Source organism: Gorilla gorilla, chromosome 5, assembly GCF_029281585.2.
Source record: "Gorilla gorilla gorilla isolate KB3781 chromosome 5, NHGRI_mGorGor1-v2.1_pri, whole genome shotgun sequence".
NCBI lineage: Eukaryota > Metazoa > Chordata > Mammalia > Primates > Hominidae > Gorilla > Gorilla gorilla.
The window spans coordinates 53607025-53621362 of record NC_073229.2 but is presented as its reverse complement, the minus strand read 5'-3'; the positions used below and the strand labels follow the sequence as shown (position 1 = coordinate 53621362).

The 14338-nt window shown below is 40.3% G+C and overlaps 1 protein-coding gene across 4 annotated transcripts in view; it reads left to right on the top strand.

Annotated features, from left to right (window-relative positions):
- Positions 1 to 14338, top strand: part of SRPK1 (SRSF protein kinase 1) — a 90586-nt gene that overhangs the window by 60892 nt on the left and 15356 nt on the right. For all 4 annotated transcript variants that reach the window (XM_019029652.4, XM_019029651.4, XM_019029650.4 and 1 more), the window contains one exon: positions 5125 to 5232. In XM_019029652.4, the coding sequence (XP_018885197.2) occupies positions 5125 to 5232 (108 nt within the window). The remainder of the gene's footprint in view (positions 1 to 5124; positions 5233 to 14338) is intronic.

Genomic DNA, 14338 nt, shown 5'->3' with positions numbered 1-14338 from the left:
TTTTGGATACCTCTGGTAGTATGGTTTTTGTATAACTTTTTTGGCAGTACACAGGGTCAGGGGTATCTGCAATTTCCTCTGTGGCTTAGGGTACAGTTTAGGTTGTGGTGAGGTTTTGCTGGGGACTTGGATGCCAGCTGAGCCAGTCTTTGGACACTGATGGTGGCATTAGTGGGCTGAGTGTTCCTGTTTTTAGGCCCCAGAGCGTTGATTCCAGTGTTAGTGGGTCCTGGAGGCGTGATTCTTGGGTCTCTGACTGGGTATATGGGCAGGTTCTCAGGCCCCTGGGCAGCTGGTATAATGTGGGGGATGGCAGTTAGAGTGGTGGAGCAACCCGCTGGGACCCAAGCAGTCTGTTGTTGTTGTTGTTGTTGTTGTTGTTGTTGTTGTTGTTGTTGTTGTTGTTGTTGTTAGCTGTGATGGGTCGGAGGGGGCTAGTCCCTAGTTTTACAGCCACCGGTAGCAGGGCAGTGGGTATTTTCCTAAGTGTGCTTAGAGAAGCTTGGTCTCTGCTGTTCCTCTCCCAGCTGGGTGGCAGTTGCAGCCGTGTCGCCCAAGGGCAAGCGCATAGCCTAGCTTTAAACTCTCCAAGTGGTGCCAGCTGTTGGCCTGTGACTGAGAGGGTAGTTTCCCTCTCAAATGAACAGCATGGGCAAGAAACTGTGGGGAGTTACAGTACACTCAAGTCTCAGTCTCAAAAAAGCCTGTTGTCTTAGGTATGCATAGGAGAGCCTGGTTTTCCTGTCCCTCCTCAGCCAAGTGGCAGCTGCAGCCAGGTCAGCCCGAAAGGGCAAGGCGCAACCTAGCATTAAACTCTCAAAATAGCACTTTATGCCTGGGACCAGAGAGGGGAGGGTCCCTCTTAGGCCAGCAGCATGGGGAAGAAGCTGTGGGGAATGTGGTCCACTCACATCTTGGTCTCACCGGCAGCCCATGGCAGGGTGATAGGGACCCTCCCAGGAGTGCATGAGAGTGCCTAGCCTCCTCTCTTCCTCCTCAGAGCAGTGGAGTGACAGCAGCTGCATCTGCAGATCCCTGGTATCAAGGCTGTCAAAATGGCACCCAGCTGAAGCCGCTTAGACTCAGATGCCTGTGGGATTCTCTGTGGGTTCCCTGTTTGGAGCAACATCTGTCCAATCTTTAGGCAGTTCTGCATGTCAGGCCCGAGGCCCTAGTTGGTTCAGGGTTTCTCCCATAACCAAGATCATAAAACCCATTTTCAGAATGTGGGATGCTGGGGATTTCTCTCTTACTGTATGCCCATGCCAGCTTCCTCAGACCCTTTCCTTCTGGTGCTTCCTATCACTTCTCTGGTGAATCTTAGCATTCCTTCCTGGACAATCTGTTCAAAATGTGGGTATCTTCTGACTGTTCTGGTTCCTTTCTGTGGATGAGGCACATACTACCTGTGTCTAGTCAGCCATTTTAAATGTAAGTCAAGTCATATATTCGCTAAACGTTGCAGTGGCTCCCTTCAGAATGAATACCAAAGTCCTTACCATGGCCCACACACCACCAAGCAAAGAGAGCTTACTCTTCCTTCTGCTTGGAATCCTCTTCACATACAACTCCTTCATTTTCTTTAAGTTCTTACCCAGATGTCACTTATCAGGGAGCTCTTCCCCTGAACACCTAATGTAATTAGCAAACCGCCACTCTCCAAACACTTATACCTTTATCATATTCACTCAGGTATTTGCTCACTCTTCCTTTCTCCCTGTAACTTTTTTTTTCTCCACAACACTTAACACAATCTAATATTATATGTTTATTTGCTTAATAAGCCTCTCACTAGAATGTACATCATATCACAACAAAGTTTTTCTGGTTTACCGCTGTATCTATATTCAGTACTTAGAACAGTGCCTGGTACAGAGTTGGTACTCAATAAATATTTTAGCAAGTAAATTGTGGAGAAACGTATTGACTCTAACAAGTATCACACCGTACAAACATCAAATGCTTGCCAATTTCCTGCCCACACCATGTTTCAGGCTCCGGTGCCTTTATGTTTGGAACACCTTCATGTGTGTTTTCTTACCTGTGTGGCAACTTTATTCCGGTGGAGTCTTCTGTTACTTACATCACAACAGAATTAATCTCTCTTCAACTTTTATAACAAGCCTACTCTGTTAATTCATTCACACCCTGTGATAACCCATTAATCCATTCATGAAGGCAGACCCCCTCATGACCCAGTCACCTCTTAAAGGCTTAAAGGTCTCACCTCTTAGTACTGTTAACATTGGACATTAAGTTTCAATATTAGTTTCAAAGGGGACAAACATTCAAACCATAGCAGTGTCTCTGCGTTTAAAATGACTGCGTTCTTGGCTCACCCCTGTAATCCCAGCACTTTGGGAGGCCGAGGCAGGCAGATCACGAGGTCGGGAGATCAAGACCATCCTAGCTAACACAGTGAAACCCCGTCTCTACTAAAAATACAAAAAAAAAAATATTAGCCAGGCGTTGTGGCAGGCACCTGTAGTCCCACCTACTTGGGAGGCAGAGGCAGGAGAATGGCCTGAACCCAGGAGGCAGAGCTTGCAGTGAGCCAAGATCGCACCACTGCACTCCAGCCTGGGTGACAGAGCGAGACTCCATCTCAAAAAAAAAAAAAAAAAAAATGACTACGTTCTTTTCAGCCATTCACTCATTCAGCAAACATGCTGGCACATACTCTGATGTAGACATTAGGACACAGTGGTGAACAATACATGCGTGTTGCACCCCATTGGATTCAGATTGGATCTCACTTCTTGATCTCTTCAGCACATCAGCATCTGGCATTCAGTAATGGAATTTTACATAATTTTTAACGAGCTGTATTATTAAACATACAGTCAACTTTTGAACAACATAGGTTTGAACTACACAAGTCCACTTATGCACAGATTTTTTTAACCAAACAAGGATCGAAAACAATATTCAACGGATGTGAAATGCACATATATGGAGGGCTGGCTTTTTGTATATTTGAGTTCTGGGCCAACTGTGAAACTTGAGTATGCACAGATTTTATACTCGGGGGATTCTGAAACTAATCCCTGAAGTACACTGATGGACCACTGTACTAAGCTTTTTATTCTTTTTTCTTTTTTTGCTTATCAATCATGCATGTACACAGTGGGGGAGACAGTGAGTTATATAAGCTTTTATTAAAAAATCTGCCTACTTCTTTCACCAGTTTTTCACTCCCCTTAACAGTATTTACCTTTATATCACTAATAAATAACAGGTTATATTAATCCAATTTTGTTTTCAGTGTTACATATTATTTTTTTCCTCCCGGAAAATGGGGCTTATCTAGCACCACAGCACGAATTCCTCATTTCCCCAATGTAATCTAATTTTTGGCTACATGATCATTCCATGTTTATATCATTGAGACTCTAAGGCTATCCTCAGCTGAACTGAGCATATATTATGGTTCCTTTTCCTTTCTACATAGCATGTTTCATTTGCTTAGTTTTCTTTGTACTGTTGATCACTTAATTCAATCCCATACTTTTACCCAGTGTTGTAAATACACTTTAATATGTACAGATACATTGAGTGTTCTTTCTACTATTATCTTTCTAAAGCGCTGTGTCCTAGAACCTGGAGTCTTCTAATCTGTATTGATCTGATTGGGTTGCCCTGTAGGTCTGCTACATTACGTCATTTGGGATTTCCCTTCACCATCATCCTGGAGATTTATTGTTTTCTCTATGTATGTGTCCCCTGTTTTCCGTGTCTCCTATCTTTCTTGGTTTATGTCATCTTTTTTGTAGAGTACATGCAACAAGCAATAGTTTCCTGAGAAAGGGTATGAGATTGGGTGGGGGAAGGGTGGGATTTGCACATCTGATAGTCTTTATTCTGCTTTCACACTCAGTTGGCTTTGTAGAGAATTCTAGGTTAGAAAACATTTTCTTTCAGAATGTCGTTGCTCCATTGTTTTCTAGTTTCCAGTTTTGATGGTACTAAAGACCGATGCCGTTCTGATTCTTGATCTTTATATGAAACCTTTTCCCCCAGTGGAAGTCTGTAAGATAATTTCATAGTGATATGCCTCACTCAGCCTGTTTTCACCTCTTATACTAAAGATTTGATGTGCACTTTCAACATTGAAACTCTGATTCTTTGGTTTTGCATCTTAATTTTTTTTTTATGTGACAAAGTGTCACAGTTAAAAAGAATGATCTTTCAGAAAGCCATATTTATGAATGAAAAGAAAATGTCTAGTATGTACTTCAAAATCTGGTGTAGGTGTGGTGGCAGGGTTGGGATACGGTTGAAAATAGACTGGCAATGAGTGGTAATTGCTAGGTGACACTAGTATAATAAATGGCATGGGGTTCATGATTCTTTCTACTTTTGTATGTATTTGAAATTTTCCATGATAAAAAATAAATGAATAATGAAGGACAAAAAGAAGTTTAGTATGAGTCATATACAGGAAACAAAATTCAAATATTCAAATGTGATAGGAAAGTGTGGAAGACAATTCTCTAATCCTATTGAAATTTAAAAACAGGGAACAGTATTTGTGAAAAGAGGAAATTACTCAGAGAAAACTTCAGGTAGAAAACTAGTATACACCAGGGCTTCAAAGGGTACTAGATGAAATTTGACCAAAAGAGCAAAAAATACTCTAGGTAGAACATCAACATCCCAATAAAGGCACAGAAAGATACTTATTAAAGACAAGTATAGTAAATTGCAAGGTTAAAGAGTTTGGATTCCTTGGTGTGGTAGCTCACGCCTGTAATCCCAGCACTTTGGGAGGCCAAGGTGGGTGGATCACTTGAGCCCAGGAGTTTGAGTCCAGCATGGGTAACATAGCGAGACCCCATCTTTACTAAAACAATTTTTAAAAAGAAAAAAGCTGTTGTTGTTTCCTAGACCTGTGTATATTAAGTTTAGGCTCACTTGTTTGTAAAAGTAATTTGGAGTAGCTGTGTGTAAGGCAAAGGATTGTTGGAGCTAATAACATAAAAATGCTGTTTAAGAAATAAGCAAAGTGAGAACTTTGGTTTGGGAAAAACTTCAGAGAGTTTATTTTCATCTCCATTATTAAGCAGTATTGACTTGTTACCTTTTAGAATGAAGTTTAAAATATTGTTTCCTTCATTTTCTCAGCACAAACATTTCACTGAAGATATTCAAACAAGGCAATATCGTTCCTTGGAAGTTCTAATTGGATCTGGCTATAATACCCCTGCTGACATTTGGAGCACGGCATGCATGGTAATGTTTTTTCACCTTGGCTTTCACTTGTTAAGTGGTACATACCTTGCCCTGTTTGCTAATTTCAGTAAACCAGCAAATTAACTAGCAGAAAAGAACGTAACACAGATGACTTACCATAGGTATTCTAAATTCTATGTCTAGAGAGGTCCGAATTCAAAAACCTGTCTGGCATTTCATTTGGTTACTGCTAAGTTCCTGTTAGGTGAAAGAACCAAAAGTTTCTTACTACAGATTGTTAGGGGGGGAAATAATGAAAACAACTACTAAGAGGTGTTGTTGGTTTTGATTAGGAGATTACAAGTATCTTTGCATTTTTAGCACTCATCTATTTTCAGACCAAAGAAACCCCTGGAAACTGCTTCATTTTGTACAATTCAGCAGCTCCTCAGATACCTTTGCAGCTCCCAAGATGTGAATCCCAATCATTCATAGATTCATAAATGGCTATTTTGCCTCTGGCAAGCAACTGTTCCAGTGGTCAGATTTAGTTGATGATAAATGATTTCCTACTAATATCCTCATGTTGGAATGTGTTACATTGTTTCTTAAAATGTATTATACTCCTTAATATCTTTAATCACCACAATTTCTAATCGTGTTTGTTTACTTGTTTCTCTTCTATGTTGTAAGCCCCATATTGTCAGGAATCATGGCTGTTACGTATAACTGTCTGGATTCATTGCCTGACACATTTTGGGTGATTGCTTACAATGTAATTCCGATGCTAACTACCCAGAGTTATCACAGACTTCATAGGTTAAGAGCATGGTTCCCCACAAGATTGCCCTCACTTCAGACACTAACCACAAGCCTCAGGATCCACAAGCCACCTGCACTTCTAATCAACTGGCTACAAATTAAGAGGTTTGCATTACCCCCTCAGAAAGTGCTAAGCTTGCTATAGTTTTATTATAAAGAATACAAATCAGGACACATAGGGGAAAGTCTAAGAGGGTACTAAATGTGAAGCTTCTGTGTCCTCAGGACTTTCACCCTCCTGGCACATTGATGTGTGTCACCACCGAGGGATGCTCACCCAAGCTTCAAGTATTCAGAGTTTTATTGAGATGTAATTAATTAGGTGTTGATTGAATCATTGGCCATGTGATTGAGCTCAGTCTTCAAGCTTTCCCTCCCTTCCCTGGAGGTTGGGAAGTTGGAAAGCCCCAATCTTCTGATCATGTGGTTGGTCTTTCCCGTATGTCCAACTTTCATCTAAAACTATATAGGGGCTGGCCACGGTGGCTCGTGCCTGTAATCCCAGCACTTTGGGAGGCCAAGGCAAGTGGATCACTTGAGGTCAGGAGTTCAAGACCAGCCTGACCAACATGATGAAACCCTGTCTCTACTAAAAATTAGCCAGACGTGGTGGTGCATGCCTATAATCCCAGCTACTTGGGAGGCTGAGGCAGGAGAATCGCTTGAACCTGGGAAGCAGAGGTTGCAGTGAGCCAAGATCGCACCATTGCACTCCAGCCTAGGCAACAAGAATGAAACATCGAAAAAACCAACTATATAGGGCCCCAACATGAGTCACTTTGTTAATATAAACTTAGATATGGTCCAAGAGACCCACCATGGATAAAGACACCTAGCACTTGGAAATTCCAAGGGTTTAGAGACTTCCTACCAGGAAAAAGGGACATAGATCAATTTCTTCATGATTTGATAGGGTTTAATAAATATTTGTATACTACCTAATGAATAAACAGAAACATATTATGCTCTCATTTCAAGTAACATTTAATATTCACAGGCAACTCTGGGAAAAACTTGAGAAAGAGGGCAGATAACAATTCCAACCTGTTTTAAGTCATAGATTTCTTGCTGTCTGCATTCCTGAAAAACTTTGTCTTCAAAGCTAATAGAGATGATACCATGTTGTTAATGTGGCATGACCTTATAGAGCACTTTGTTGTGGCATATTATTGGTTTTTGGTTTGTTTTTTTTTTTCTGAGATGGAGTCTTGCTCTGTCACCCAAGCTGGAGTACAGTGGCGCAATCTTGGCTCACTGCAAGCTCCGCCTCCCAGGTTCACGCCATTCTCCTGCCTCAGCTTCCCAAATATCTGGGACTATAGGTGGCCGCCACCATGCCTGGCTAATTTTTTTGTATTTTTAGTAGAGACGGGGTTTCACCATGTTAGCCAGGATGGTCTTGATCTCCTGACCTTGTGATCCACCCACTTCTGCCTCCCAAAGTGCTGGGATTACAGGCGTGAGCCACCGTGCTGGGCCCATATCATTGGTCTTTAAAGCTGGTGAACTGTCTGAAGTAAGGTTTTAATATTGTTGCACAAAATGAGAGAATATTGGAATAAAATCTCAGGCTTCTTTCTTGCCACACTTTAAAGCTTTGCATATTGAGGAATTTTATTTGAGTTGATTTGCTATAGAAAATCATAAATGATAGAGATGCCACCAACTATAAAGTGTAGCTGGTTAATAGATGGCATCTGATTTATTAAAATGTGGATTTGCTAAGATGTAGTTTTTAGTAGTGGATTAGTTGTTTACTGTAAGAAAATGACATTTTTTTTTTCTTATTCCACATTTCTGTTTTGTTTGGGGGGCAGTAGATCCTGCTTGATATTTAATAAAGTATTTCTAATGTCAGGCTTAAGAAGTAAGGCTGAAAGATAAAGGTGTAATTAATCTCACCTCATAGTTCTGGACCCACTCACATGTCAGAATTTTCTTGACCAAGGAATGGAAGGTACTTACCTGACATGAGACAATATCATGAAAAATTGAGCCCCATTTGATCCTCAAGTTTTTGTTTTGCCAGTCGACATAGAAAAACAAAATGTTGCTTTAAATTTGATCATAGAGCAAAAATTCTGGAATATCGGAAGTGCCTGAAGAGATGGATCATCCTGCATCCAATGTAATTAATTGATGGAAAGATTAGGACCCTCTCTGAGAGATAATGAGATGGAACAAGTTGAGATTGCCTCTACATTGATGATTGAGGAATAGTTAGAAGGGCAGTTATAAAAAGGGAAAAGGGGGCCCAGGTGTAGTGGCTTATACTTGTAATTCCAGCTCTTCGGGAGGCTGAGGCAGGCAGATTACTTGAGGCCAGGAGTTCGAGACTAGCCTAGCCAACATGAAGAAACCCTGTCTCTACTAAAAATACAAAAATTAGCTGGCCATGGTGGCACATGCCTGTAACCTCAGCTACTCAGGAGGCTGAGACACAAGAATTGTTTGAACCTGGGAGGCAGAGGCTGCAGTGAGCTGAGATCACACCACTGCACCCCAGCCTGGGCAACAGAGCAAGACTCCATTTCAAAAAAACAAAAAAAACGGGGAAAGGGGAAAATATTTGTGAAGAACACAACAGTGAGACTCTGTCTCAAAAAAAAAAAAAAAAAAAAAAATCTCCGAATGCTGGAGTCAGGACAGGTAGGACCATAACTGGCAGGATGAGATTATCTTCTTCTCTGGCCTTTGAATGTCCTTCCTCCCACTGTGGGAAAGTATGTTTGTAGTCCCCAGTTGTCTTCCTTTTCTGGTAAATTCCTCTTTTGAAGTGATTGCTTTCTGGGATATGTTCCTTTTCTTCACCTTTTGCTCTCTGAAATTCAGGGCAGGATTTGTAGGACTCCCACTGGCACTTGTGAGAGGTTCTGGGAGTATAGCTACACATATTTAGGACGTGGGGTGAAGTGCATGTCTTCATAAACCCCAGGAGTTGGCCAATTACTAATCAAGGGAAAGATTAGGGAAAAAAACTAGAGAATATGCAGTCATCCCTTAATGTCCTCAGGGGATTGGTTCTAAGACCCCCTGCAGATACCAAAATCCACAGGTGTTCAAGTACTTTACATAAAATGGCATAGTGTTTGCATATAACATATATAACCATATGGCCTCTGTGTACTTAAATTGTTTCTAGATTACTCATAATACCTAATATAAATGCTATGTAAAGTTGTTATACCATATTTTTTTAACTTCTTTTTTTGTTGTTGTTTCGTTTTGTTTTTTAGGGATGGGGTCTTGCTCTGTTGCCCAGGCTGGAGTGCAGTGGTGTGATCATAACTCAATATAACCTCAAACTCCTGGGTTTAAGGGATCCTCCCACCTCAGTGCCCTGCCCCTTCCCCCCGCCAACGAGTATATAGGCACATGCCTAGGACTATAGGCATGTGCCACCCACTCGGCTCATTTTTAAATTTTTTTGTAGAGACCAGGTCTTGCTATGTTGCACAGACTGGTCTCAAACTCCTGGCTTCAAACGATCCTCCTACCTCAGCCTCCCAAAGCACTGGAAGTACAGGCATGAGTCACTGTACCTGTCCTTTACTTGTATTTTTATTGTGCTGTTGTTGTTGCTGTTTCTGAATATTTTCAATCTACAGTCAGTTGAATCTGAGCATGTGGAACCTGCAGACACCCAGGGCTGACTAACTTAATTCTTGGTCAGGTGTTTCAGTAAGGGAGTGAATCTTTCAGAAATGGGATCCAAAGGGGTTTATCCGTAACTGTCTTCTCTGTCTAGAACTCTTAAGGCTACTAAAATCCTTAAACTATCAAAATCCAAAGTGTAGTAATTTGACCCAAGAGCTCTTTCTCCATCATCACCAATTCCCAATCTGAGCTGCTTGAATGAAACGGCAGAAATGTCTGCAGGTGGTTATAACTTCTAGCACTATGCACAATAGCTCTTTAGATTTCACCAAAGATTGTCACCTTTATTCAACAGCAGTAAGTCACTGGAGGCTGGATTTTGAATGCCATTTTAGTAAGTTATATTTTGAGTTCTTTTTGTACAATTTCCTTATCCTATACAATGAAAGCTATAGGTTTGCTTTTGTTTACTTGTTTTTGCTGCCAGTGTTCCGCTAAACAGAAGTAATACAAACACCAAAAAAACAGAGTATAATCTCATCTCTTTCACAGTTCTGTAATAAAATCACTAGGACCTGTGTCTTTACAGTAGATCCCTGCAGTTGGTATGTGCAGAATCCCAGGCATTGCTCTCAGTGAAGGTAAAGGAGAGCTGGGTATTTGCTGTATTCAAGAGATGGGAGTGATTAAATGCACAGCTCCCCAAGTCAGACATTCTAAACAGGGAAGGAAGCAGGAGGAATTGAGAGAGACAAGCATTTGTTCCCCAGGAATGATGGAGTTATAGTTAATTAACTGTAGGACCTTCATTGTAACCCCATTGAATAGCACACAATTGAGAGGAAGGTTTTCAGCTTTCACCAGCCAGGGTGCCCTAGATCCCTGGGGCAAGATAGTCTCCATTTTAATCATTCATAGCTTGTACATGTCAGTTTATATAACTGTATGTTGGCATATTTATTTTAGGCATGCTTTGATTACCGAAGAAAAACTAAAGCTTTAAGTCTGTAGCAGTACCTTGCCCTTATTGTTTACTTTTTGTTTATACCAATTAATGAGAACTTAAATAGATAGGCCCTTCCTCTTAATTGAAAAAGGACTCAGCCCTTGGCCCTCCTCTCTCTTCCTGGGGGATTTCATCAAGTCCCATGATGTTTCTAGCCTCAGTTCATCTCTATACTTAATCCAACTGTCTGCTTGACGACTCCATTTGGATATCTGATAAATATCTCAAATGTAACATTTTCAAAATAGAATGCTTGGTTCACCCTACACATCCTGTTTTTGTAAATTATCCCCCTGTTCACCCAGCCATTCAGACTAAAAGCTTAGAACCTGAACCTTTTAGGTTAATTCTTAATTCTTTTTCCTTTGTCTACACCTAGTCCATCAGCTGTTTCTATGTGTTCTACCTTCAGAATATATCCAATACCAGCTGGGCGCAATAGCTCATGCCTGTAATTTCAGCACTTTGGGAGGCTGAGGTGGGTGGATCACCTGATATCTGGAGTTCAAGACCAGCCTGGCCAACCTGGTGAAACCCTGTCTCTACCAAAAATACAAAAGATAGCCGGGTGTGGTGGCGTGCAACTGAAATCCCAGCTACTCGGGAGGCTGAGGCACGAGAATCGCTAGAACCCGGGAGGCAGAGATTGCAGTGAGCCAAGATTGCACCACAGCCTGGGTGACAGAGTGAGACCCTGTCTCAAAAAAAAAAAAAAAAATCCGATACCAACCACTTTTTACTTTTTCCATTAACTCATTATAGCCCATGCCATCATCATTTCGCAAATGGGTCAATACAGTGACCTCCTAATTTCCTTTCTCTGCTTCTGTTTTTCTCCCTTCATGTTACATTATCACATAGTGGCCTGAGTGGTCTTAAGCGTTAATCAAATCATATTACTCCCCCGTTTTAAATCCTTTAATTGCATCTGTTCCACTCAAAATCCTATTTTCTTTCCCTAGTCTTGTGAAGCTCATACTTACCTTGGACCTTTGGATGTGCTTTCTCCTTCACCTAATGCAGGTCTTTGTCCAACATAATCTCTTTAGAGATATCTTCCTGACTACTTTATTTGAAATAACCCCCACTTTATCACTTTTCTTTGTCACATAGAACTTGTCACTCCCTGAGATACATGGGTTTTTTGTTGTTGTTGTTTGCTTTCTATATGAGGCAGAGAAATTGTCTATGATTCTTAAATAGGAAAGGGATATGTGCAGTAGACATATGCATTTTGGAAAAGTTCTTCGGCAATTCTTACGTACATCTTTGATATAGAACCATTTATTTGCTTTGATTAATATAATTTACAGCTGTGTTAAGACTGGAAAAACTCTACTTTTAAAGCTGGAAGTGAGTGGTAGAATGTATTTAGTAACAACAAAAAAGCTAGTAACTGAACTCTGGAGTTTCCCAACCATCCTTTTTGATCTGTGGCTATTGTAACCCTCTTTCGGCCTTTCTAGTGCTGAAACATTGCTTCCTTGCTGTTAAGACATCTTTCCTTTGCTTCATTCCCCTGCTGTTGGTTGTTTGCAGAGCACTAAACACTAGGACTGGTTACTTAATTATGTTACTTCTCCGTATCTAAGAGGAGCAGTAAGTAGACTTCTAAACAAAATTTGAACAAAACTTGGCATATCTGGTTTGAAATGAGTTTCAAAGCCACCTTCAACTTAGTATCTTCATGATTTGAGCAATTAAATATGGTTAGTAACAGAAATGAGGTACGAATGATACTCGTCAGATGTTTCTAGAAACATTGTTATAGTTAAAACTAAATTTCCTTTTTCCCTTTTTTTTCTTTTTTAACTCTTTAATCATCTCCCCATTATCTTCACCCCCCCAGTCTCTGTAACCACCATTCTGCTCTCTGCTTCTATGAGTTAAATTGTTTTAGATTTCACATATAAGTGAGTGTTGCAGTATTTGTCTTTCTGTCCCTGGCTTATTTCACTTCATATTGTTTTCCAGTTCCATCCATGTCACTGCAAATGACTGAATTTTCATCTTGTTTTTAAGGCTGAATAGTATTCCATTCCATTGTGTATACAAGTTGAATATCCCTAATCTGAAACACTTGGTACCAGTTTCAGTTTGGGGAATTTTTTAGATTTTGCAATATTTGCAGAATACATACTGGCTGAACATTTCTAATCCAAAAATCTAAACTTCGAAATGCTCCAAATGAGCATTTCCTTTGCGTGTCATGTCAGTTTTGGATTTTGGAGCAACCTGTATATACCACATTTTATTGTCTGTTTATCTGATCTGTATAGACTCAACTTAGATTGATTTTAAAATCAACTTAGGTTGATTCCATAACTTGACTATTGTGAATAGTGCTGCAGTGAACATGGGAATGCAGACATCACTTAGACAAACTGATTTTAAATCTTTGAGGTAAATATCCAGAAGTGGGATTGCTGGATCATATGGTAACTCTATTTTTAGATTTTTAAAGAACCTCCATATAGTTTTACATGAGGGTTGTACTAATTTACATTCCCACCAACAGCATTCAAGACTTCCCTTTGCTCCACATCCTCACCAACACTAAATATTTCGTCTTTGTGATAACAGCCATTCTGACAGATATGAAATGATATCTCATTTTGGTTTTAATTTGCATTTCCCTAATGATTAGTGATGTTGAGCTTTTTTTTTAATAGATCTGTTGGCCATTTGTGTGTCTTCTTTTCAGAAATGTTTATTTAGGTCCTTTGCCTGTTTTTTAATTGGGTTTTTTTGTTTGTTTTCTTGCTGTTGAGTTGAGTTCCGTATTATTTTGGATATTAACCCCTATCAAATGTATAGCATGCAAATATTTTTTCCCAACCCATAGGTTATCTCTTCACACTATTGTTTCCTTTGCTGTACAGAAGTTTTTTAGTTTGATATTATCCCATTTGTCTGTATTCACTTTTGCTCCCTGGGCTTTTGGGGTCAAATCCAAAAAAATCATTGCTCAGACCAATGTCATGTGGGTTTCCCCCTGTTTTCTTCTTCTGTTGAGTTCCATATTATTTTGGATATTAACCCCTATCAAATGTATAGCATGCAAATATTTTTTCCCAATCCATAGGTTATCTCTTCACACTATTGTTTCCTTTGCTGTACAGAAGTTTTTTAGTTTGATGTTATCCCATTTGTCTGTATTTGCTTTTGCTCCCTGGGCTTTTGGGGTGAAATCCAAAAAAATCATTGCTCAGACCAGTGTCATGTGGGTTTCCCCCTGTTTCTTCTGGTAGTTTTTCAGTTTCAGGTCTTATTAAGTCTTTCATCCATTTCGATTTTTGTATTCGGAGTGAGATGAGGGTGGTCCAGTTTCATTCTTTTTATATCCAGTTTTTCCAACACCATTTATTGAAGAGACTATCCTTTTCCCATTCTGTATTCTTGGCAATTTTGTCAAAGATCACTTGACCATACATGCGTGGGTTCATTTCTGGGCTCTCTATATTGTTCCTTTGGTCTATGCGTCTGCTTTTTTTGCCAGGACCATGCTGTTTTAATTACTATAGCTTTGTAGTATAGTTTGAAATCAGGTGGTTTGATGCCTCCAACTTTGTTCTTGTTTTGAGACAGAGTCTCATACTGTCACTCAGGCTGGAGTGCAGTGGCGCAGTCACAGCTCTCTTCAGCCTCCACTTCGTGGACTGAAGTGATCCTCCCACCTCAGCCTCCCAAATAGCTGGGACTACAGGTGCACCCCACCACATCCAACTATTTTTGTATTTT